The sequence below is a fragment of the Ctenocephalides felis genome, unplaced genomic scaffold (genome assembly GCF_003426905.1).
Source record: "Ctenocephalides felis isolate EL2017-DRISC unplaced genomic scaffold, ASM342690v1 CF-g0.4_SCAFFOLD_01170, whole genome shotgun sequence".
In the NCBI taxonomy this organism is placed as follows: domain Eukaryota; kingdom Metazoa; phylum Arthropoda; class Insecta; order Siphonaptera; family Pulicidae; genus Ctenocephalides; species Ctenocephalides felis.
Window position 1 is genome coordinate 61292924 of NW_020537324.1, and position 26842 is coordinate 61319765.

The window sequence follows — 26842 nt, forward strand, 5'->3', positions numbered from 1 at the left end:
TTTTTAATAGTACCATGAAAATCTTAATAGTTTCCTATGTAATTTCAATTAATTCACTCTCACCATTTCACTTATTTATTAAATGCATATAAAACCCTGAATTCTATGTCAAGATCACAGCATTCATATGTACTTTTTAATTGATTTTCTTTCTTAACAAGAAACTTTCGGTATAATACTAATGAATTCTCAAGAAAAATGAAAACTAAACAAAACCATAATTTCAATAAAAATGAAAAAACAAGTAATATACGTGATTGTATAAAACGTTAATAAGTTAATCTATTGATTTATTTGCTTATCATCAATTATTAACACGTGGATTGCCTAACAAATTTCTATTTTTATGCATAATACAAGATACAGTGGAGCCCCGCCTTACGAGCTTAAATCGTTCCGTAATCACGCTCGCATGTCGAATCTTTCGTATGTCGCAGCATTTTTTTTCTATATAAATATTAAAATTCCATTAATTCGTTTCAGCACAGTGTTCTTATTAATAATAAAATAAATGGAACGTTGATAATACCAAATACATATTTTGCAAAAATATAGAAATTTACTAAATACAAAATGAATAAATTATCATACATTTTTTTAAGTGAAACTTCTTTAGGCGCGACTAGGGAGTAAAGCTGTACAAATGCAACGGAAATAGGGTTACGCCCGAACAGTTTGTCATTCGCTCTCGATGAAATCATTTGTATGCGCGTGGATTGTGATTAGTCGTCGTGAATAGAGATCTGTCGTTGTATGCGTAAGGATACGAGAAGGAAATTGGAATGTCATTAGTTTTGAGGTTACATCGTAGTACAAATCTTGATTTAAAAAAAAATGCCTGAATCAGAAGAAAATCTCGTATGACGAGTCGCTCGTAAGGCGGGGTACAACTGTATTATGTTCAACGATTAATTGCAGTTCAGTTATTAAATGATTATTCCCATTATTTAGTGCTGCGATTTAATTCTCCAAAGAAATTAGTGTAATGTTACGTAGGCCTTTTCAAAAATTATAAAATATAAAACGATATATAATTTGCTTTTACAAAGTTAGAAAAAACTAGAGCTAAAAATTCTATTGAAAATTGGTGTTGGTTCTTTTTCCAAGAATAAAATTATGTTCATGGGTTCTATAATGAATTCATTTCGCCAAGCTATTGTGATAATAATAGTTTAAAAAATCGTCTGTATACATATTTATTTAATTATGTGCGTTTATTATTTAATGTGTCGCCAGTAATCGATGACACCCAGGGCAGTCAATGTCTTAATTATATTTTTAATAGTTGCTTGACGAGCTCAGAAATTGTTTAATAATAATGTGTATTTAATAGTATCATATTGAAAAAGTTTCATGTTGAAGAAAACATCACTCAAAAATATAAAAAACTAACAAATAATTTATATAACCCTGTCCGTTAAAAGTAAACATTTATAAATGTTATATCATTACAAATAACTGGAACACCACTATTGAAGTAGTGAATCAATATAATTAATCAAATATAGAGATACTGATATAAAATAGTTTATGAAGTGTTTAAAATAGAATGAAACAATACCAGCCGTCAACAATTCATATGAATAAATGAAAATGAACTTAAACATTCAAATATGTTTGATATTCAATTAGTAACATGGGTACTAATATGCACTCAAAATATTTATTGGATCAATTACACATTTCAAAAACACGTGCATTATCGACAACAACCCATATTCAGTTTGCGCAAATGGAACTGAGTATGAGGAAAGGTTGAAAAACACTTTGACATTCACAGATCATATAAATAGAAGTCAATCTAAACAAGCATTTTGACATTTTTGCGAACTTACTCTTGAACTATACGTGTACAGATCGACTAAGAAAGCTGTCGATTCTGGATTCGGTATGACCATATGGAATATCATACAGTTGTCTTTATTGTAAGGCCTTCCGAATTGCTCCTGATCCTCGAATTTGAAGTTTTCGTGATTGAGAGTGGCCACTTTGGTGATGACATTGGCGGGCTGGTCAACGACATCATGACTGTCACCGGTAAGGGACTCCTCCAAGGCAGACATCATGGTGCGGCCCTCGGTGCCGAAGCGTAAATTAACCGGAGTTACCTAGAAAAAAATAAATAGAATATTTACTTTTTATTTCTGATACGAATATTCGGATACAAATTTTCGTCGACGATTTCGGGAACACCGATCAACCGATTTGAATAATTCAAAAAATATTCGATTCGTATTGATGAGGAGACGTGCTGATCAGTTTTTGGCGAAGGCAGGTCTAGCCGTTCCGAAGATACGGGGCAAAAAGTGCCAAAAACGGTAACTCCGTTAGTTTTTAAGAGAATGGAGCGTCCGATTTTAGTAATTCAAAAAACATTTTGCTTGTATTGACAAGATGAACAACTGATTAAATTTTTGGAAAGGCAGGTCGAGCGGTTACGGACTCTCAATAAAAATAAGTTAAAAAATGCCATTTGGCGGTCAAAAATGTTTATTGGACATGTGTACATCAAATTATCAGATATTTTATAGAGATTTTAATAATGTGTACACATTTTGTGTATTTTTTTTTGTGTTCCGTTATCAAGATTTTTAATTAGGGTACGGAAAGTTCCAGCAATTTGCTTTAAGACGCGATACCATGCACCCCACTAGTTTATTTTTTTAGAATCATTAGAAATATAAAGAAAGTAAAAAAATGTTATGGCAAGGCCATGTTATGAAGAACTTTTCATACTAAATATTCACGAAGGCCATTTGGTGGTTGTGCGGTCAGGCGAATTTCTCAGGTTGTCAGATAGAAATCTGAACCTAGAAACCGCACAAATGCCAAAACAACTATTTTAGATAACAGGGTCTTTCTGACTCAGCTTCATAACATACGAATGACGTTGCAGTTTATATGTAAAACGCCTGAACGCACAGCAAATACATGATATTTTGACTGTACTCAGTATGATTCAGTAGCATAATGTATGGAAGTTGGAGCGTAACATGGCCTTGCCATAACTTTTTTCTGTTATGCGGTAGAATCGTTCCATAGTTTCAAATTCAATTATTGTAAGAAGAAACAAGACTCCTAGTTATAATAATTTTTCCTTAATGCCCAATATCTATTGTAAGGTAACCTTATTCACCTATTTTGTACTTCCATAAATCAAGCTTTAATTGTAAATGATTTCATACGACATTCTCTATGAGTAATAAAGAAAAATGTAAGAACTCTTTTGAATTAAAATTGTTGCATTATACATTAAATATTTGTAGTTGTTACTAATATTTGGAATCACTATTTCAAATTTTTGAAAATTTAAAATAAGAATTTGCATTTGATACATTTTAGTAAAAAGGAATTCTAAACGTACATCAACATAATATTTTTGGAAATACGATTTAAAATTAAATTATTATAATGAGGAGAATGACAATCATTATTTAATACTTAACAGATTTATTGTGAGATAACCTTGATCACTTATCTTACTACTCTTGAAAGATAAAAGAACAAGAACAACACAATTCATTGCAGGCTGGATATTGTAAACGCCAATTTTACTAAATTATTAAATTGCTCTTTTAGTCTCAAAATCTGTAAAAATCGCCATAAGAATATGGTTCAGATCAAAGGTCTTGATTGACGATTAGACAGATATTTTGCATACTGCAGAGACTTGCACTTGCTGAATCTAGGAAACTCAATAAGATATAATTTTTCATTCATGATTCCATGATTAATCATATCATGAGTGATCATCAAGTGTAAATTCCACATGGAAGCCAGAAAATGCAAGTTTCTAGAGAATTCTTTCGAACTTTGCCACATGAGACAAATCAAAAGAGACCTTGATAAGATAACAATTGCATATCTATACTTAAACAAAACAATGCAGAACTACTACGATCTAATGATCTAGTTTGGACTTTTATCCGGAATGTGAGTGGCATCACCAAATGCGAATTGCAAAAACTTTTCGGTATGGTAAAAACCCGTGGTATCTGTTTCACATGAATATTTGAATATGATTTTGACAGTCATGAATATTAATTTTATTATGATATTTTCCATATGGTTTGCAACCAGATACAAAAAAGATTCTGATTTCCAATCTGAATCAACTATTCCTAGCTCCAAATCCAAATCCAAATCTATACAATTTACAATGGCGTTATGATAACTAAGCTAAGATATTTATTTTCTATTTTTTCAATATTTTTGCATCAATAGTAGATACAATATTTTTAAAAAAACAATATTTTTAGAAAATCTACAACGTTTTTAGACAATCCTACAAAATTATCGTATAATCCACCATGTTTTCAGACAATATCTATAATGAGGCTGTATTATGTAAATTTTAGTAGAATTATGTAAATGTTAACAAAATAATAAAGTACTAAATTAGTATCTGATTTTGTTCAAAAGTGAACAGACGATTATTATTTATCCATGTAATATAGAGAACCGTATGTTTTATTAAAATTAAAAACAAATAATTTGCTACTAATTTTAATCTATAAATTTCAAATTAATACATCTTGAGAATCGTTGAATGCATAAATAACGGTATTAACATCCGATCGAAATGCTTATACAATTCCAGACAATGAGTACAATAAACCTCGTAAACAATACATCAAAAATAATTATTTGCAAATAACATTTCCAGGAACACAATATGTATAGAGTTCTGTTATATAGAAAATATCAACATCACATTTGTAATTAATTCAATATTATTCGACTATAATGAATTATACAATTAAATATAATATCTACATATAAATACAGAGGCGAACTTTACAACTATCAAAATTTTTAACAAACTCCTTCCTAAAAAAAAAACTACTGAAAAGTTGGAAAGAAAATCACCACTTGATCTATTATTAGTTAACATTAATCCTTGATAAAACTACATTTAGATCTTGATTTTACTAATTAATGGAAATTATTTTAGTTTTATATTATAATCGTTATTTAATTATGTTAATAGAAAATCAACTATTGCTTTGTTTTCTCAGCATCATGTCAGCATTTTTATGTATAATCATGACAATCTTTCAAGACGAGATGCTCAGTTTATGGCCAAGTTCCGAGTAAATTATAATTTGTGTCTTTGTTACATAAAACGATTTACATTATTTGTTGCAAAATTTATAATATTATTAAAAAATGGAACAGTCGGGGTTTTACCAGTGTGTAACGTGAAACCAATTAGAGTGGTAATAAGAAATGTGATTTGTATTCAAACCGGTATTAGTTAAGCCAAATCATCGTAATAAAAATGTAATTTATTAAGGATACTAAAACTAAAATTACCTAACTATAAATATAGACTGATGCTATTTTACATCGGCAAACAATGTAAGAAGGTAAGGTATGTGTGTTACAAAACCACAGATTTTTTATTGTTTTGAATAGCAATCAATTAAAGAGTCCTATAAGCTAGTTTGACCTAATACTACGTCGATTTTACAGATGGCAACCGAAACAGTTCTTTAATTTATAATTACAATTTCTTTAATAGGGTGAATATTTTAATGATGCAGCAATGTCTGAAAGAGGGCTATTTTTACTTGATAACATATTAAACCGATGTCACGACTACTTGACATCAGGCTCCTCAAAGAGCGATCAAACCCAGGACCTCTTACCCACAATAAAAATAGAGAAACATAACACACCATTATATATAATCTCTATTTTTCTTGTTTTATGACATTTACAATTTACAATTACATTTACATTTATAATTAAGTAATATATACTCTGAATTTATAATAAATAGCAACTTATGCATTAAAAAACTCTTGCAAGAAAATATTCTTCAGTTATAATAAAAATATATGCAACAAAATATTCCCCATAGAAACTTGAACCATCAAAACTCTTGCAACAAAATATTCCACTTATACACAATGAAAAGCCCTTGCAATGAAATATTTCTCGGATTTATAATATATAATTTATTATAATTATTCATATAAAACAGCAACAACATTTAAAAAACTATATACCTAGTATGTATTTATGGTTTTATATATATGAACCGACGATTAAGACAAGAAAACTATATGTAGAGAATCAAAATCTGAGGTATATACCTCATTTACCTGTTAGTGCTGATTTTAGACTCCTCTAACAGCAATTACTAATATTTGACTTTACAAGAAATACTTTTCAAACTTCTGCTCCCAGCCTATATGTCCTATATTGCACAGAATATTTTGGGAGCAGAAGTTTGAAAAGAATTCCTTGGAAAGTCAAATATAGTAAAGGTAGTAAGAGGAGTCTAAAATCAGCACCATTAGGTTGGACGTGACTTCAGACTGAGCATCAATAATGAAATTATACGTATACAATGGTACCCCGCCTTACGAGCGACATGACATACGAAAGTTTTGAGATATAAACCGTCAAAGAAGCGGTTTGTTTGCTTTGTCATACGAGCAAAATTGGAGATTGGAGCCGCCAAAGAAGGGATTTATTGCTTCGTCATACAAGCAAAATGAAACAGGTTCATCTAAGGGGTGCGAATGTAACAGATTCATCTAATATCAATTGCAACAAGGATTTTCGTATGTGAAGGCGAATTTAACTATCATACAAATACTTAAAGTAAATTATTTTAAAGTTAAATCTTATTAATATTAAATGTATCATTATTTTGTAAGACAAAGTTGGAATGTTTGTGGATAAAAATCCCCCCGAAAAAGATGCATCTGGTCGACCATCACAGTTGTTTGACGAAACATGTGTCATTTTGCAATATACAGTAATACCCCATTTAACGTCGTATCGTTTAACGCTGTTTCGGTTTAGCGCTCTTTTATTTCAACCCAAGTTTTGAAGATTAAATGAGGAAAATGTCAAAGAAATAATTCAAGAAGCAGCGCAGTCTTTCTAATGGTAAGCTTAAGAAATGAACTGAACAAGAAGAAAACAAAATTGTTGACAGTAGTGATTCAGCGGAAAAGCAAAAGTAATAAATGTTTTGTTCTATTTTTATTAAAAAACATACTATTAACTTCCCGTAGGGTAAGTTATTGTAATGGGCCGAAAATCGGAATTGAAAATTTTTACATTTCTCGACGTTTTGAAGGTTTCTGAACATTTTGGCATACCTCAGAAAAAATGGATGTGTGTGTGTGTGTGTGTGTGTGTGTGTATGTATGTATGGATACAAATTTTCGCCCACGTTTTCGGGCGTACGGATCAACCGATTTGAATGGTTTAAAAAACATTCGATTCCTATTAATAGGGAGAAGAGCTGATTAGTTTTTGGCAAAGGCAGGTCCAGCAGTTACGGAGATAAGGAGCAAAGAGTGCAGAAAATAGAAATCGAGTTTTTGAGAGAACGGAGCATCCAATTTGAATGATCTAAAAAACATTCAATTAATAATGATTGGGAGAAGGGGTTATCAGTTTTTCGCAAAGGCAGGCCCAGCCATTTCGGAGATACAGAGCTAAATGTACAAAAAATGGCAGTTTTTGAGAGAACTAAGCGTCCGATTCAATTGATTCAAAGAACTTTCTGCTTGTCTTAACAAAATAATTGATTTTGGAAAAAAAAAATTTGTACCATTTTTTTTTTTTTTTTTTTTTTTTTTAAATTTTTTGTATATCGAAAATAATTCAGATTTTATTTTTAATTCTGACTATAGTTCTAATATACTTTAAACAAATAATTTCAACTCTGCAATTCAGTTTATATAATTCTTATAAATATTAGACAATGTTACAATATTTATAATAATCTATTTGAAAACATTCAATATTCCTCGAACATTTCGTTACGGTACGGGAAGTTCCAGCAATTTGCCTTAAGGCACGATGCCACCCACCCCACTAGTTTAAATTTAATTTAAACCAATTTTCTAGCCATTTTCTCGTAACCCCAATATTTCTATGTAGAGATTTAACCTCGTTTAGCGCTGTTTCGCATTGCGCTCTGCTTTGATGGAACGTATCCCCCGCGTTAAACGTGGTATTCCTGTAATAAGTTGAAGAAAAAAAACAATGCTCATTGGATAGTTGTCTTAAACGCAAAAATAAGTATAATGATAATTTAGTCGTTAGTAATTTGCTTCGTTTTTTGCAGTATATGTATTTGATCTTAACAATAAATTTTCATTTATTATTATTATAGAAAAAAACACGGCTGGAACGAGTTAATGGCATTTCTATGTAGTTATGTATATGGAAAAAAATTCTTCGAGATACGAGCAATTTGAAATCCTAGTTTATTTACGGAACGAATTAAGCTCGTAAGACGATGGTGCCACTGTAATTTAATATATTATCCATACATTATTATATGTGCTTATATAGATATTGAATAATTCTCCGCGGATACTATGCAAGTTCTACAATTAATTACGCAATATACTTTGTCTGTTACTATATCCAACATCTACAATCAAATAATAACGACGTAGGTCTGCCAAGAGACGCAATTCGAAACAAATTGTCTATGCGGCAATTCGTAATTTCGTGCAGGATGTACTTTGAACCAATGACGAACCGCTTGAAACGGTCACACCACTCGCGGTCGCGGTGCCGGTGCCTCCAATTACATATAAATCATACGATAATTGACGAGGGAAACGATACTGGGAATCTCAAACCGAAATTGAGGACAATCAGATATATGGATTTTTTTATATATAAATATATATTAACAGCAATCAGAACTTTTTTTTAATAGTCCTATAAGTTTGTTGTAACGACTTCCTAATAACGTGCTTTTAATTTTTAATGATATATTTAATTATAATAAAATATATCTAATGATTTAGTTTTTTATGAATGCTGATAAGGGCTATTTTCATCTAGAAACATATTGCCATTTTTCAAGAGAAGCCTGATGTCTCTACTGCTAGACATCAGGCTGCCCAAACCGGGTAGAGAACATGGAACTTCTGATTCGAAGCCCATAGCTCCAACCACTAAACCTAGATATAGATTATAGATTATTCTGATTAACAACAATCTGAACTTTTCTTTGATAGTCTTATGACTACTAAGGCTCAGGCTTCCTATTAACGTGCCCATCATTTTTAGGAGGCAACCCAACAATTGGTTTGGCCTATTTCTGATATATTTCATTACACATATTAAAATATCTCTAATACTGCTGATGTATGATTTTCTTTCTTATGAAGCAATGCTGATAAGGTCTATTTTCATTCGGAAATGTATTGTCATTTTCCACGAGAAGCCTTATGTCACTACTGCTTGACATCAATCTTTGACTGTCCAAAGCGGGTAGAGAACATGAAACTTAAGGCCTAGATATAGATTATTTGAAACATAGATTATAAAAATAACTATGTGCAGTAATTTTATTATGTGACCAGCCACCAATGAAGTATGAAATGAAATACAAACTTCAGAAACGTTACATTATTAGTCATAAATTTTATAAGTCATAATAAAAGTTGTACACAATGTTAAATAATTAAATTGCTGAAATAATATTAATTTCGAATGGATTAATTAATTCGTGATCCATTTATGAATGAAACAAATAATACATTAATAATAAAATGACAAGGGTTTATATATCAAAATATTATATTTTGTTCTTTTGCACATCAGTTCTTTGCAAAGTTAGTCTTTAGAATTTCATGTTGATTTTAATAAATCCTTGGCACTAAATGGATTTATAAGTGGGAAACAATTTTATTGATTCCATTTCCAAGGAATAATCAAGAAACTGAAGAAGTCAGACAAGGAACAAACACAAATTTACATCGATTTTAAAAATGACTAAGTTATAAAAACCCTGCTTTTATATAAATATTATTAACATACGTAATCCTCTCGAACTTTTCAAACACCTATAGTTTATTTTAATATACACGCATTCAAATCGTAATATTTACATTTATACAAGAATGTTGAGTTTTGTTTAATATAACAATCTATATAATCTTTTACTACATTTCTATTTATGAATTAAAGACAATTTAGCCTTCAGGAAATAAACTCACGGAAATAATCACAAAAATATAGTGCTTAGCAATTATAATGCTAAATAAACAATAATATTTGTATATTAAGCACGTTATAATTAATAAAAATAAAAAAAATATTATTATTAAATAACAAAAATATATGCAAATATCAAATTATCATAAAAATATGTTACTCTTATAAATAATATGTTACTGAAGAAAAAGGGTAATGTGAGATATGTATTTGATTTATAGAATATAAGTATAATTTTATTGACAATATTGTTAAGTAATATTTTGAATTGTTTGCCATATAAACAAATAGTAAACTTATGGCGTCAATTTTTTCATATATTTTCGACTATTGCGATACAGAGAATATAGAATCAAAGTTACGAATGCCAAACCAGATCCTGACTACTCTACTTTCAAAAACATTAATGTTCTTTAAGTTAAAGAACATTAATGTTTTTGAAGTTAAAGACTTTAACGCCATTTATTATTATGTAAATTACCATTATGAAGAAGCTCATATCAATTTGTTACGAAGATTACATATATCTACAATCACATATAGAAGCAGTTGTTATATAAATACAAGAAAAATAATAAATATTCTGTAAAACATAAATTCGTAAAATTAAAATAAAGCCCTTTTGATAAAATGAATACGAATCAATAAGTAGTGATGCGGAACCATCAATGTACAATCTAACTATAATTATCTGAGATTTATCAAAATAATAATTTTAGCTTTCGCTTATTTCGAACCAATCTTGCAAAAATCACAGTTCATTGATTCCATCGTATAATATAGAAATCTCAAACATAATCACTAAAAAATATCGAGGTTAAATGAGTTATACAGTGCCGCAAATGATCTAGCGATTTCAATGACCTTAAATTTTTGCCTTGATAATATAAAAACTAAATCAAATGTCCTTGATAGATAATGAGATGATTTTACTATATTTGAACACAAATGTGATTTTTTATATGACAGCCATAAAATAATCATTAGGTAATTTTAACTCGATTATTTGATATCAAAATGTAGATACATATATACATTCAATTTGTTCTATATATTAAAATTGGCATTCAATTATACTAAGCTAATTGGTACATGTTAATCTATCTTAATAGCAGGTTACATATATAAGAAGCCATGGCGCATGATGATGCTTACATAATAGTTGGATGTATTCTTAAAATGTTTGGCGTTTTTTCAAATCTACTTCTATATTTATGGTGACAGTTTGAACTTGAAGCTTTCTTCCTAGTCATTTGGCATTGATAGCGGTGTTATATGATAAATTTAAGATAAAAAAGATAATAATGTGAGTGTTTCCTAAAGTAAATGTACCGAAAAGAGTTTGATGGACCAAATAAATTATTGCTAGAAAATGTGCCATTGCCATAAGCAGATTACATGCTTATTGAACCACGTGTGATTGCTTTTCTATTACACAAATATATTTTTTATTAAAAATTACTAATTATATCTATGGATAGAAAGAGATTACATGCTTATTGACTCACGTCAGTTTTACTCAGGTGTAATTGATTACATCAGAGGTCGGGGAACCGAGGTAAATTACCTCAAATGGGGCAAAAATGGAATTTTTAGGGGTAAAAATTATGTGCATATTTTTATTTAATATTTACTGTATTTGCTACGTATATGGTCTTATGAGGAATATCTCTCTTCGCCATGGAGTAATATGAACTTGGACCAAAATATTTTGAAGTAATAATTAAAGTTCCTCGACCGTGGATCACATTGATCAGATTTTCGTAAAAAAAGAGATTTACAATGATTTTTATTCTAAGTATCTGAAAATTTGTTCAATATTCGATACTTACTATTTTTTCGGCAATAATAAACGCAAGCCAGTAATCTTCTTACAAAAATATGATTAGTACTTTTGCTTCGCGAAGATCTCATGCAATTATCCTTTTAAAAATGAACAGATTATACAGAATATAAATGAAAAATAAATATTACACTTTAGAAAATCGTTAAATAAAACCATCTAGCTATCTAGAAACATTAAAGTTTTATGACATACAAAATTTCGAAAAAAAGAGTGCGCGTAAGGTTCACTCGCGATTGAAGTAAAACTAAATACATCATGTAACAATTTTGAATAATGTTTATTAGTAATATGGAAACACTCGTGATGCACGCATTTATTATATAATGATAAATTATAAATTATATATTTATAATAGCATCAAAAATATGTATAATACTTAAAAACAATAATGTAATTAAAGTCATACTTCAAATTTGACGTGATCGGTTTGTCGTTGTAATTAACACTTAGAAATGAGCCTTCATTAGAGAAATGAAGTAATTCTATAATAATTCTATAATATTCGTTCATACAGTGGATTATGTAAAACAACGCCTAAAGAAATATTGTTTTTACAATTTCACTCATCATGTAATAATTGTGTTTGAAGAAATTCATGTAATTAAAATTAACGTACATTCATTGATTGGTTGTATTTTTTTTTACTCTTTCGCTGGCGATGTAATCTCATTCTTTGAGCAGCTGTTGTATCTGTCTTGCTTATAAAAATATGTTACATTTTAGTAATAACCTCAAAGGTATATAGTAATCTCGAAAACCTCGAATAATACAAATTACTTCAATAAACTTACGTTTTTTACAGGGCACAAAATTTTTCATTTGTTTTATTATTTGCACTATAATTATTTATGGGGGACGGGATAGAATATTCTTCCGATCCAGACATTTTTTATTAACTCAAGATTTGTACTACTATTTAACCTTAAAATGTAATAACATGAAACACCAAAAAATGAACACACCTTTCGGTGACGTACTCACGCATACAACGAACATGATACGACGACCAATCACAATCGACCCGTATAGAAATGATATCATCGACATCAAATGACGAATCATTGGCACTCGACTCAGCCGTAACGCACTTCCGTTGCATTTGAACGGTTTTAAACTCTAGTCACGCCTAAAGAAGTTTTACTCCAAAAATATCATATATATATATATATATGGTAATTAAATGGAATTTTTTGGTATATCATAAAAACGGATTTATAAAACCTGCGACAACTATTCAGATTCGTTTACATAGTATATATTTGAATTAAAATTTTGAATTATATTTTGTAATAAATTTTATAGATTTTACCATAAATTTAATTAGTTTGCAGCTCCTTTGCATATTTTTTGCTGACCTATATACAATAACAGTGCAAATTTGCATTCTAAATGACGTTCAGCGTAGAAGATTAATTGCGAATTCAAATATTAGCACAGACAAATATCGTTTATCAAATATTTAATCAATCGTGTATCAAATATATCATCGTTTTAATCGAATAATTGCAATTCGGTATATTTTTTCATATAAGTTTGAGGCGAAGATCACTTGTGATAAGTTGTACAACATCAAACGGCTTTAAAATTATCAAAATCACGTTAATTTTTATGGTCTTATATGCATGAATTAGTGTATGAGATGTGATTAATGACCTGAAAAAGGCAAACAAGGATATTATTTTGAGAGATAATCTAATTCTGAAATTGCATGTCAGAAGGTAAGGGAGCGTCCATTAATCACGTGATCGATTTTTTAAAGATTTTTGGGCCTCTCCTCCTTCTTGGTGATTCGTGATGATATTCACAATTTAATCCATTTTCGAATTAGTGAATATTGGTTAAAGCAATTCATATTTCCAATATCAGTGACGACTCCCAAAAATAACAAAACTACTAAAATCTATAAAATAATAACATAAATACATCTTCTTAGTATCAATTAAAAGACTATTAAGAAGATACAAAGCTGTTTTAATCATTAGCAGTCGGCACAGTGTCAAGAAAAGAACTTTTTTTTCAATTGAGATTACTATTAGCACACATTGCTAAAATTTAATCGCCCTGTTGGATTTATTAATATGCAAATGTTTGCACAACTGATAATATTTATTATCAGCCGCATAAAATATCTTAGCTTTGTTTGTTATTCTATATCTAAAGCGCAGTTTCGAAATCATATAATAATAAAATAAGCCACATTGACAAATTAAATGACGAAATATTTTTGGTAATTGTTATCATGAACTATATCAATGAAAAATAATATACAATATTAGTCTGCAAAATTTGATAGTATGAACCAAGTAAAAGTTGATCCTGATAACTTTGTTGCAGGCATGGCAGAAATGGCTCATCAAACTTAATTAGCATAAAAAATTTATTGTAAAACTTAATAATTACTAAAACGGAGTATACATATATGAAGAAAATATGTTACAAGTCAAAAAAATTGTAATGTGGAGTAAAAATTAAATTAAAATTGGATATGAATAATTATGTTTTTAATTTAAAAAATGTCAAAACCAATATATAGGTGGTAAAAGTACTGAATAGAATACGATATAAAAGGTTAGTACAGAATATATAATAGAATATGTTGTAAGTGGCTAAATGCTCCAAGTAAAGGGGCGTCCATTACTCATGTGATTGATTTTTTAGGGATTTTTTGACCACCCCTCCCCCTGGATGATGTCTTGATATTTTAAATTAACCCCACCCCTCCCCCACCAAAAATCACGTGTATTTTTAGTTACGTACAATTTTTCGAATTGACTAAATAATCGTAGATTTTTTTTTAAATTAGGTAAAAAATAGATACACGTGATATCTAACTAGACCCCTCCCCCCTCGTGATTTTTTTGTCAAACTCTCTCCCACTAAAAGCCTCAAGTGGTTGATGGACTCCCTAAGGGTCAAATAAACATAAATAAAAAAGATAAAAACATTTTTTATAAAAATAAAAAGAACTAAGGCAGTAATCATTTTAAATTAAAGAAAAAGTTTTATGGTGCGTGATTCCATGTTTTATTGCTTTTTTGGGAAAATTTACTAGAAATTATAATTAGGACCCCTTGGCCAAAATTTTCTAAAAACGGACAATTTAGTATTTATTAGTATTTCAATAAAATACTCAAAAGAAAAGTTTTATGGCGCGTGATTCATTGTGATTTATTCGTTTTATTGGGAAAATTCACTAGAAATTTGTTAGGACCCACAGGCTAAAATTTTTTGAGAATGTACATTTTAGTATTTCAATAAAATTCTCAATGTCTATAAAAGACAGGTGACTATACTTAAATATATTTACAAATATTCTGCTATAAATTTTAATCACCAAACGAAGTATAATATCATTTTATTACTCATTATCAATTATTTCATTTAATGTAGCTGTTAGCATTCCTCAGAAATTCTAGTTAAATTCGTCTAGACAATTCTTTTAATTATGACGCTTCGACCTTCAAACCTACTTTTGTATTTAGAGTATATATATAACATAAAACATGTACGTTTCATATATTTTGGCTGTGGCGTTCCTTGTATTTATTGATCCAACCCAATGGGGTACCAATTTATGTGGAAATTGCTTTATAGAGAAAAGAAATTTATCAGAAAATTGATGCAAAGTAAAGTAATTTAAGTTTATATGAAAGAAAAATCTAAAAAAATCCAAGTGTAATAAAGGATATGCAGATTAAAGATATGGTTGTGTGACCACACAGAATTGACCCCACGCTGGTATTTAAATGAATTATATGTCATTTTATAGGTCTTCTTGAAAAAATACCAATTTTCAATTTCCTAGCTCATTATTTGGCCCAATTATGCAAAAGTGGCCCCTCAAACTTTTATAATTTTTTTATAAAATGCTTCATTATTAAAATTTTGATCAACTTCTTGAACAGTCCTAAAATATTTATTATCTAATTATCTACTCGAATCATATAATTATTCGTATAGGTATTACAATCATCAGACAAAATATAAAATAGCAATATGATATGACCAAAATGGGTAAAATATATTTTACTATTTTAAAGACAAAGCAAATATAGTTTATGCAAATATAAATTATAGAAGAAAAAAAATATATCAAAAAACTGATATAAAGTAAAGTAATTTATTCTTATGATGAAAAGCTTTTGAAACAAATAATTAAAAAATCAAAGTGTAATATGAACATAAATTTTTTGAAACGTTCGTAAAACTAATGATAATTTTAATAACTTAATTATACAGTTTTCATATATATCAATATGTTCCATAAAATATTTCACTACTGACATTTTCATAGACTTCTTGAAAAAATGTAATAACGAAATATAAAAATTAAGACAAAATATGAAAATTAACACAAAATATAAAAAAGGGCAAAAAACCATTGATATTTTCCTAATCCAGAAAAAAACGCATATAATTTGGTTTACATAAATATGTAAATATAAATTATATATATGAGCAACGAAATATATAAGAAAGCTTTGTAAAAAAAATTAAAAAAGTATAATTATTCGTCTTACAATCATCAGACAATAGTGTGATATAAACTGATAATTTTGATGTAAATTTTGTATGATAATTTTAACCCTTTCCACTCGCAGATTGCAGAATTAACATGTATTTTTCCACCGGCGGCATCCGAGTGGAAAGGATTAATATAGCAATTATACAGTTTTCATTCATAGCAATATGTTCTATAAAATATTTCACTATAAAATTTGAATAACCTCTAGAAAAAAATATTGTTAATATATATTCCAAAAAGCGTAAAGTTATGACTAAAATCAGTGAAAAATACTTTTTCTCTATTCTAAGAATAAAGAGAAAATAATTTGATTTATATAAATTATAAGGAAAAAGAAAGGTATCAGAAAACTGGTATGAAATAAAGTAATTACCTTCCAGTAGGGTAAGTTATAGTAATCGCAAAAAAATCGAAAATGAAAATTTTTGTATATCTTCACGTTCCAAAGGTTTCTGAATATTTTGGCATACCTTAAAAAATGGATGTATGTGTGTGCGGATACAAATTTTCGTCGACGATTTCGGAAACACGGATCAACCGATTTGAATAATTCAAAAAACATTCGATTCGTATTGATAAGGAGATGTCCTGATTAGTTTTTGGCGAAGGCATGTCTAGCCGTCCCGAAGAAATGTGGCAAAAAGTGCCAAAAACGGTTACTCAGTTTTTAAGAGAACGGAGCGTCCGATTTTAATAATTCAAAAAGCATTTTACTTGAATTGATAAGATGAACAACTGATTAAATTTCTGGGAAAGCAGGTCCAGCGGTTATGGATTCTCAATAAAAATAAGTTAAAAAAATGTCTTTTGGCGGTGAAGAATGTTTATTGGACATATGTACATCAAATTATCAGATATTTTATAGAAATTTTAATTATGTGTTACACATTTTGTGTATTTAGTAAATAATATTTTTTTAATCTAAGAACAAAGCAAATATAATTTGTTTAACATGAATATGTAAATACAAATTATATGATTTTGCAAAAATATAGCCATATCATTTTGCTTATACAATTTCAATATATTAGACAAACAGTAATTAGGAATGGTTATCAACATAAAAAAGAATATTTTTAGCATATTCTAAACAAATAATCGCCGTTACAAATCATTGTAGATATTCGCTTAATTGCATGAACAATAGATTAATTACAGTTATTTTTTTTTAAAAAAATAGCAATAAAACATTTGATTGTATTAATAGACATATGATCACGTAACTGTGCATTATATTTTGAAGCAAAAAACACTTTTCGCATTTTCGCTCATCGCCATAAATATTATGTAATTCTGAAACAGTTGTGAATAATAGATATCATTACATAATAAAATATAAAAAATGAATTTGCAACGTTTCCAGTTTTCAAAATGTTCAAATTGCGCATCCTTGGTAATTGGTAAAAAACAACAAACACGTGCATATTTATTTTTACGAAGGTGTGTACTAGAGCGTAATATGATACTTAATAAAATATGTCATCCAATGTCAAGTAAAGTACAAACGAATCAACAATAGAATTTTATGACGAGAATTATTAATTATCTTGTAAAACACAAGTGCAGTATTTTTCAAAAATTTTTGAAAATATCCTTCATACAATTGCTAGGGTTCAATGTTCAATAAGATCGATAATATAAACACTTATCAATAAGAGATTTCAGAGATTGTTAATTGTAAATTACGTATGCCAAAGAACTAAAGGAATAAGACGAAGTTCACTTTGTGACGAATATAAAGGATCATCATCTACGCTAATAATATACAATTAAAAATAAATAATTTTTAATAAATTAAAATCTTACTAAAAAAGCACTTATTATTCTATTATACATGAGTAAAAAATCTATTTTTGCCAGAATAAAAATGCAGGTACAACAATCAATTATTGTTCTAAATACACGTGTTATCAATTCACGTATATATGAAATAATTTATCAGCTTATTAACGGGCTTCTAGATAATAGATAAACTAGTGGTGTATGGCATCTTGCCTTAAGGCAAATTGCTGGAACTTTCCATACCGTAACGAAACATTCGAGGAATATTAAATGTTTTCAAATAGATTATTATAAAGAGTGTAATACGGTCTAATATTTATAAGAATTGTATAAACTGAATCATATAATGGAAACTATTTATTTAAAGTATAAAAGTGAGCTTCAAAACTTTAGCCAGAATTAAAATAGAAATTTGAATTATTTTTGATAAAAAAATTATATAATTTTTTTTTCCAAAAGAGATTGTTTCGTCAACACAAGCAGAAAGTTTTTTGAATCATTGAAATCACCTGCCTTTGCCAAAAACTAATAACCACTTCTCCCGATCATTACAAATTGAATGTTTTTTAGATCATTCAAATCGGATACTCCGTTCTCTCAAAAACTCGATTTTTATTTTCTGCACTCTTTGCTAGACCTGCCTTTGTCAAAAACTAATTATCACATCTCCCTCAATAGGAATCGATTTTTTTTTTCAATTTTACATGACAATTCTGTGTAACTAATCTACGAAATTATAAGCTTTTGGTTTGTTCAAAATTGAATATTTTCACTTGGGTCATTTCCCTTTTCAAGACCCCTTATTGTTGCAAGTATGTCGTCAATTTTCTGTAGAGGTTTTTTGTAAGAAAAACAATATTTATAAATTTTGAATAATTGTTAGGTATATTTTTTAACTTCCCGTAGGGTAAGTTATAGTAATCGCAAAAAAATCGAAAATGAAAAATTTTATATATCTTTACGTTTCACAGGTTTCTGAATATTTTGGCATACCTTAGAAAATATGGATGTATGTGTATGTGTGTGTGTGCGAGTGTGTGTATGTGTGTTCGGATACAAATTTTCGTTGACGATTTCGGGAACACGGATGAAGCGATTTGAATAATTCAAAAAAACATTCGATTCGTATTGATAAGGAGACGTATTGTTTAGTTTTTGCCGAAGGCAGGTATAGCCGTTCCGAAGATATGGGGCAAAAAGTGCCAAAAACGGTAACTCAGTTTTTAAGAGAACGATTTGAATAATTCAAAAAACATTTTAGTACTTGTATAAACAAGATGAAAAACTAATCAAATTTTCATGAAGGCAGATCTAGCGGTTTCGGAGATCTAGTAAAAAAAAGTAAAAAAAATGCCACCTGACGGTCAAAAATGATCATTAGACATATGCACATTAAATTATGAGGTATTTTATAGAGATTTTAACAATAAGTATAAATTTTGTGTACATTCCTATGGGTTCTTTACCAATACTTATCCGTTAGACGGCGACGCGGCGCTTACGCGCTTCGATTTTCTCTCCATGCAGTTAAATCAGTACGATTGCTTTTCGTAACTAATCTACGAAATTATAAGCTTTGGTTTGTTCAAAATTGAATATTTTCACTCGGGTCACTCCCTTGTCAAGACCCCTTATTGTTGTATGTCGTCAATTTTCTGTAGAGGTTTTTTTATAAAAAAAAACAATATTTATAAATATTGAACAAGTGTTCGATATACTTTTTTGGTCATGATTTTTGTTCCTAAACAAATGCCCGCGCTTTCTGCGAGTTTGCATACGTACGCTTCATTTGATATCTATAATTGCATCTTGTATCTAAAATTAGTGAAGAGCGCTTTTGGAAACGAGAATTTTTTTCCCGTATATATAAGATTTGAGAAATAATTGAATTATTTTTAACTTCCCGTAGGGCAAGTTATAGTAATCGCAAAAAAATCGAAAATGAAAATTTTTGCATTTCTCGACGTTTCAAAGGTTTCTGAATATTTTGGCATACCTTAGAAAAAATGGATGTATGTGTGTGTGTGTGTGTGTGTGTGTGTGTATGTATGTATGTATGTATGTATGTGTGTGTATGTATGTGCGGATACAAATTTTCGTCGACGATTTCGGGAACACGGATCAACCGATTTGAATAATTCAAAAAACATTCGATTCGTATTGATAAGGAGACGTGCTGATTAGTTTTTGGCGAAGGCAGGTCTAGCCGTTCCGAAGATACGGGGCAAAAAGTGCCGAAAACGGTAACTCAGTTTTTAAGAGAACGAAGCGTCCGATTTGAATAATTCAAAAAACATTTCACTTGTATTGACAAGATGAAGAATCGATAACATTTTCATGAAGGTAGGTCTAGCGGTTTCGGAGATATGGAGGAAAAAGTAAAAAAATGAGCCGTTTGGCGGTCAAAAATGATCATTAGACATATGCACATCAAATTATCAGATATTTTATAGAGATTTTATCAATAAGTATACATTTTGTTAACATTCCTATGGGTTCCGTACCAATTGCTTATGCGTTAGACGGCGACGCGGGGCTTACGCGCTTTATATTTTGTCACTATGCAGTTAAAGCAGTACGATTGCTTTGAAAAGAAAGTTCAGATCTTCCACAATATGTCAAAATAAAGAAAAAAAATTTTTTTTTCAAAAAAAAAAAAATTAATTTTTTTTTTTTTAAAAAATTTTTTTTTTAAAAAAAAGTAATTTTTTGTCCAATCTATAGTTTCTCAAAAATCTTATTTTTTCAAAGTAATTTTTTTTCAAAAATAATCGTTTTTAAAAAAATAATAATTTTTGGTACGGGAAGTTCCAGCAATTTGCCTTAAGGCACGATGCCTTAATTGCCTTAAGACAGAATTCCACTTACAGCTAGTTTTCAAATGTATTTTTTCATTATTACAATAGAAAATAATATTGTTGTGATTATATAAATAATAATATAATCTCCAATTTCCAAAATTAGTCCGCTACTTTTGATCAGTTTTGCAGCGGGGTTGCAAAAAAAAAGACCTTCGCCTAAAGTTTGCAAATCGTACGATGCGAATTTCAGATGATCTAAACAACGATGTTGCCAGATCTTCTGACAGTCTGCGTCGTAAATAAAAATCAGTTTAGGATTTGAGGTTCCAAAACTTTTAAAATGTTGATTTGCTATTCGATAGCTAAATTATGACATCATTAAATAATGATTATAATTTAAAACTAAAATGTTTTCTTAAATTTAGTAAAATTAAGATGTGTTTAAAAGTAGGTTAGACCTTTTGACTAACATTGTTATAATATCCACAATCATTTTTTTTTTAATTTGAATATATTTTATTGATATTTGCAATTACAAAAATTAGTACATTTTTCACTAATTTTTGCAATATCAAACGACAATAAAAAATATATTAAAAATTTAAAAAACTGATTGTGAATATGACGAAGTTAGCCAATAATAAATTTCAACTAATTTAATAACTAATTTTTAGATTTATTAGTACTTTTTAATGCAAAATAATAATTTACCAAAATTTTAATAATTTAACAAAAACTTCATAATTTGTAACCGAAAAAAACTAAATTATGACTGAACTCTTATTCTTTTGATTGAAATAAAATTTATATACATATATTCCAAAACAAAAACAGTTGATTAAAGTACAGTTATTTTTTTTTTGAATAAATCCAAAATGTATTTTCTTACTCTTGTTATAGCACAAACAAGTAGAGCAATGGAATAACTTTTAATAACAATGGAATAACAAATATGCAATTAGTTCAATAACAAAAAACAAATATTTAAATAAAGGCGGTAAGTTCAACTTATGTGATAATATGTTTTCTAAATTTCGAATGAAATTTTTCTTCTATTTTTAGTTTTATGATAGTCTTAAGTACTATTATCAGATTCTATAAGCGGAACAAAGGTGAATAAAATAATTTACTATTTATAGAAAAGTCAGTTTCTCAATAAGCAAAACTTCACATTTATGTTATACTAATTTAGATTTATAGACAAAATTAAACATTTATAAATAGAATATCATTTTATCAAGCTGATTATATTTTATACCAACTCAAATTGGCAATCATTAAAATAATGCATAAATCAGGTTTTAATTAACGTTTTATAGCAGATATATTATATTTTTGGATACATTTTAAACTAATGGGATCTATGGCAGCATCGTGCCTTGAAGTAAATTGCTGGAACTTCCCGTACCGTAATTAAAAATCTTGGTACCGAACCCAAAATTATTTACACAAAATCAGTACACATTATTAAAATCTCTGATAATTTGATGTCATATGTCCAATAAACATTTTTGACCGCCAAATAACATTTTTTGCCTTATTTTTATTGAGAGTCCATAACCGCTGGACCTGCGTTCCCAAAAATGTAATCAGATCTTCATCTTGTCAATACAAGTAAAATGTTTTTTGAATTATTAAAGCTTTTGCCCCGTATCTTCGGAACGTCTAGACCTGCCTTCGCCAAAAACTAATCAGCACGTCTCCATATCAATACGAATCGAATTATTCAAATCGGTTGATCGGGGTTCCCGAATCGTCGACGAAAATTTGTATCCGCACACACACACATCCATTTTTTAATGAACCATACATCCATTAGAATCCATTTTTTCTAATGGATCCATACATCAATTTTTTCTACTGCCAAAATATTCAGAAATCTTTGAAACGTAAAGATATATAAAAATTTTCATCATTTTCGATTTTTTAGCGATTACTATAACTTACCCTACGGAAAGTTAATTGTAAGTCATATAATAGAAGTTCTCCTAATTGTAAGATAATTCCTATACAAAATCTATTTTCATTCAGTTTCAAAGAAATTATGATTATTAGATTGAAGTGATAAACTTGTAGGAACTCTGTAAAGTTTTAGTAATGACTAATATGACCCGACATTCAGAACGAATTGATAAAAAATATATACGCACATGCTGTGACGTAGAAGAACGAGCCCATTTCAATCTATTTCATTTCAAACATTAAACAAAGCGTTAAATTGGTCATTAGCATTAAAAGTAAACATTTTTTTAATTTTGTGACATCATATAATGATCATTTCATATTCATGAATATCAATTTTAAAATTTGTTGAATAAATCGTGCGCTTAGTATAAAATAAAAAATAAAAAACATAAACTTCTCCTTTGGGAAGTTAATTATATATTTCATATAAGTTTTTCATAAATGGTTTCTATATCATCTTCTTTTTTGCTGATGTATTTAAATTCATTTTTTGCATTATTAATACATAAAATCTTCAAAAATTAGTTTGTTTTCAATTTTTTTATCTTTTAAATTAAAAAGTTAATTTATGCAACATATTTGTTTAGATAAATATTACATATATGTATATAAATACATACAACTTATAATATAAGATATATGTATTTATATGCATATATGTAATATTATCTTCAGTGTCAAACAATGACATGTCATTTTTTGCAAGTTTTTCCATTTATTTCTATATTTTTATAATCATATACATCCTGATAAATTCCTTTAACAAACTTCAGAAAGATTTATCAAAATCCGAATAATCGTTTAGGAGGAGTATATTTACATACATCATTACAAAAGAATTTTATATATAAGTCTTATATATATATAAAATTCATCTGTAATGATGTATGTAAATATACTCCTCCTAAACAAATTTTGATAAATCTTTCTGAAGTTTGTTAAGGGATTTTTTTAGACTGAAAAATTTCAATTTAGTTATGAGTCTAGACAATATTAGAATATGTATAATAAATTCATGATTATGAATAAGAAAAATTAAATCACTACGTTGTTATTGTCAAAAAGCAGCTGAGATGTGCCAGAAATTAAAATAATAAACAGGTACAGTATCTGTATGGTAGATTGAATGATACACATATGAACAGGATATGACAAATTAATTAATGATAATAATTTTAATAATAAACTGTTAAAAGAGGTAAAATAATAAGGGGGGGAGAATTTAGAAAAAAATGGCAAACAGGCCCTGAGGACCCCAGGAGCGTTCCTGGTAATAATGTATATTAAATTATTACTAAGAAAAATGTAAATTAAATGTTATAATTACTAAAATACAGTTAAAATATGATACGAGATTATAAAAAGTATAGGCAACATTATTGGAGCATTTATTTTAGGTGGAAAAATCCAAGGTAATATTGTACTTTTATCATGGATACTATATTTTTTTTCTGAAATTGTTATACCGTTTAAAGGACTTCAATTTCCAATATAGTGTGGGAATTGAGACAGTTTTATATTTAACATTGCTCATATTGATGTATATGCATTTTGGTGTGTAGAGTAATTGAAAAAATAATTATTTTTAGGTAAACGGTAGATATTAGTATAGGATATTAAAAAATTGTAGATGTGGGTACAGGGCAACGCATGTCGGGTCATCTAGTACATATATAAAAATATATATTCTTAAAATGTTGATTTGCAGCCAAATAGTCTAAATAAATAGCAATGAATAAATAACTATTTATTATGTACGTTTCTGTATGAACTGTATGTGTGTCATCATTCAGCACGTTAACAAATTAAAATCAGTAAATAAAAACAAATAAAATAAAATAAAAGTTTAATAATAAAGTTATATAGTAAGTCACATGATTAACAAATTGTAACATCGATAAAATTGATTACGTACACAGTAAATACTTAATTACATATTTTTTTTATTTTGAATATTTGGTTGCAAATATACATTTCAAGAATATCTTTCAAAAACAAATTTGAAGTTTATATATATATATATATATATATATATATATATATATCATGGTATAAATATAATATATGCACAAATATATATATATATATATATATATTTATACAAATATATATATTTATACAAATAATATAATATATATGTATATATATATATATATATATATATATATATATATATATATAAGAAATGTGTGAATATTATTTCTTACCTTAACATAGCATAGTCTTCCATTCAGTCTAGACTTCAATTGAATAGGATTATCAAACAATTTGAACTGCACAGCCACTTCGCTCGTCAACCATCCTTTATCTTCCCTAGTCTGTCCATTATAAGTGCCGAATGTATGCAACTCAACATTTTCTAAATCTTGCTGATTGTAACACTCAATAGCTCTAGGTATATGTATTGTTTCCCACCTTCTAACATAATATCTATTAGGATCAATGCTGTCTACAGCCACAATACAGTACCGAAACCTGACTGTCTGTTTCAAAGGAACACTAATTCGTCTTGACCAAATGTTTGTGCCACATTCTTGAATTAGTTCTACACACTTTTCAAATTCCCAATTACCTAAAGCATCACAGTCACCCGTAATACACACAATTTCTCCTAACTGGACATCGGCTTGGCATCTGAACAGCCATGTTCGTTCTTGGTAGCTCCCTGATGTTATGCGGGAACTACCATTTGATTCTTCACGACCCATGCCGAAGGCGTCGCGTTTTTCTTGGTTGCTGGGGTCCTCTAGGAACCACCACTTCTGCATGGCAATGATTCTTAGTTAGCAAAAATAACTGAAAAGGAAATATATACATTAAGAAAGTAGATTGGTAATAAAACAAGAATTGAAATGTAAAAAATTTAACGCCATTGATTATATAGATTAAAACTACAGTATTAACATCACATAAATAATAAATAGATTGAAACCTGATGCAACAATAACTGCTTTTTTGTGTTATTGAACTATATTTTGTTGAAATATGGTTTTAGGAAAATTAAATTCCATTATTACATATGCAATAATAAAGTATTTAATAAAGCACCATGTAATGCTTTTTTGTAGACTTATGTTAGATAATCCTAAACAATCGGATATTAAAATTCATTTACTGACATATTATAATACTTTTCATTATATTATGTTTTATACAAAAGTGAGAAATAGTTTGAAAAATGCTAAAATGTGTTTTTTCAAAAGTATGACAATAAAACAAAAGAATGAATGCTTTCTATTACTCAAATAAGTCAACTAATTAAATTCATAAGTCAACTAATTATGTATGCTCAACTAATTATGTATGATTTATATTTTTAATTTTGTACCATAAATAAAGCTGAGGAAGATCACTGTTTACATAATAATGATTTTTGTCAACACAACTCTTTTGTAAGACAAATTAGTCAAATAATTTGTTAATTGAACTCAATAGAAATTGTAATTTTTATACTAGGAGATAAATCTTTCTAAGATATCAGTAATTATATTGAAAACTTATTCTTTAGAAAATTATCACTAGCATATAACGTGCACTAAAGAAAGTAAAGTTTCTGGATTGATTTTTGACCACAATACAAAAGCTATGTAGAAATGGTAGTTTCCATTAATTAACTTTGGAAAACTAAATATTTAAATATTAATAAAAACGCCAATATTTCATTTCCTATCATTTACAACAATTATTTCACACTTCAGTATTAAACACAATTACTAATTACAATCACATACCTTTCAGCCCAGCTAAGCCTTTCCCTGTGTCCTTTATATTTGTAGGAACTTTTACTAAATATCGATCTCAGAACGAAATTTTAATTTAACATATATGAAATACATGATTTATAAAAATAGATTTTATTATAACAATGTGCTTAAAACCATTATTAAAATGTTAGTAAATCAGCTGCTCGTGCAAGTAGGAGCTGATCGTGTG

General features: G+C 28.4%; 1 protein-coding gene across 1 annotated transcript in view; it reads right to left on the minus strand.

Moving 5' to 3' along the window:
* LOC113366746 (glycerophosphocholine phosphodiesterase GPCPD1-like) overlaps positions 1-26842 on the minus strand; it is a 32082-nt gene extending 5240 nt beyond the window's left edge. The window contains exons 1-3 of the mRNA XM_026608404.1: positions 26641-26842; positions 25117-25705; positions 1836-2108 (exon numbers count right to left, since the gene is read on the minus strand). Coding sequence (XP_026464189.1) covers positions 1836-2108; positions 25117-25677 — 834 coding nt within the window. The 5' untranslated portion in view covers positions 25678-25705; positions 26641-26842. The remainder of the gene's footprint in view (positions 1-1835; positions 2109-25116; positions 25706-26640) is intronic.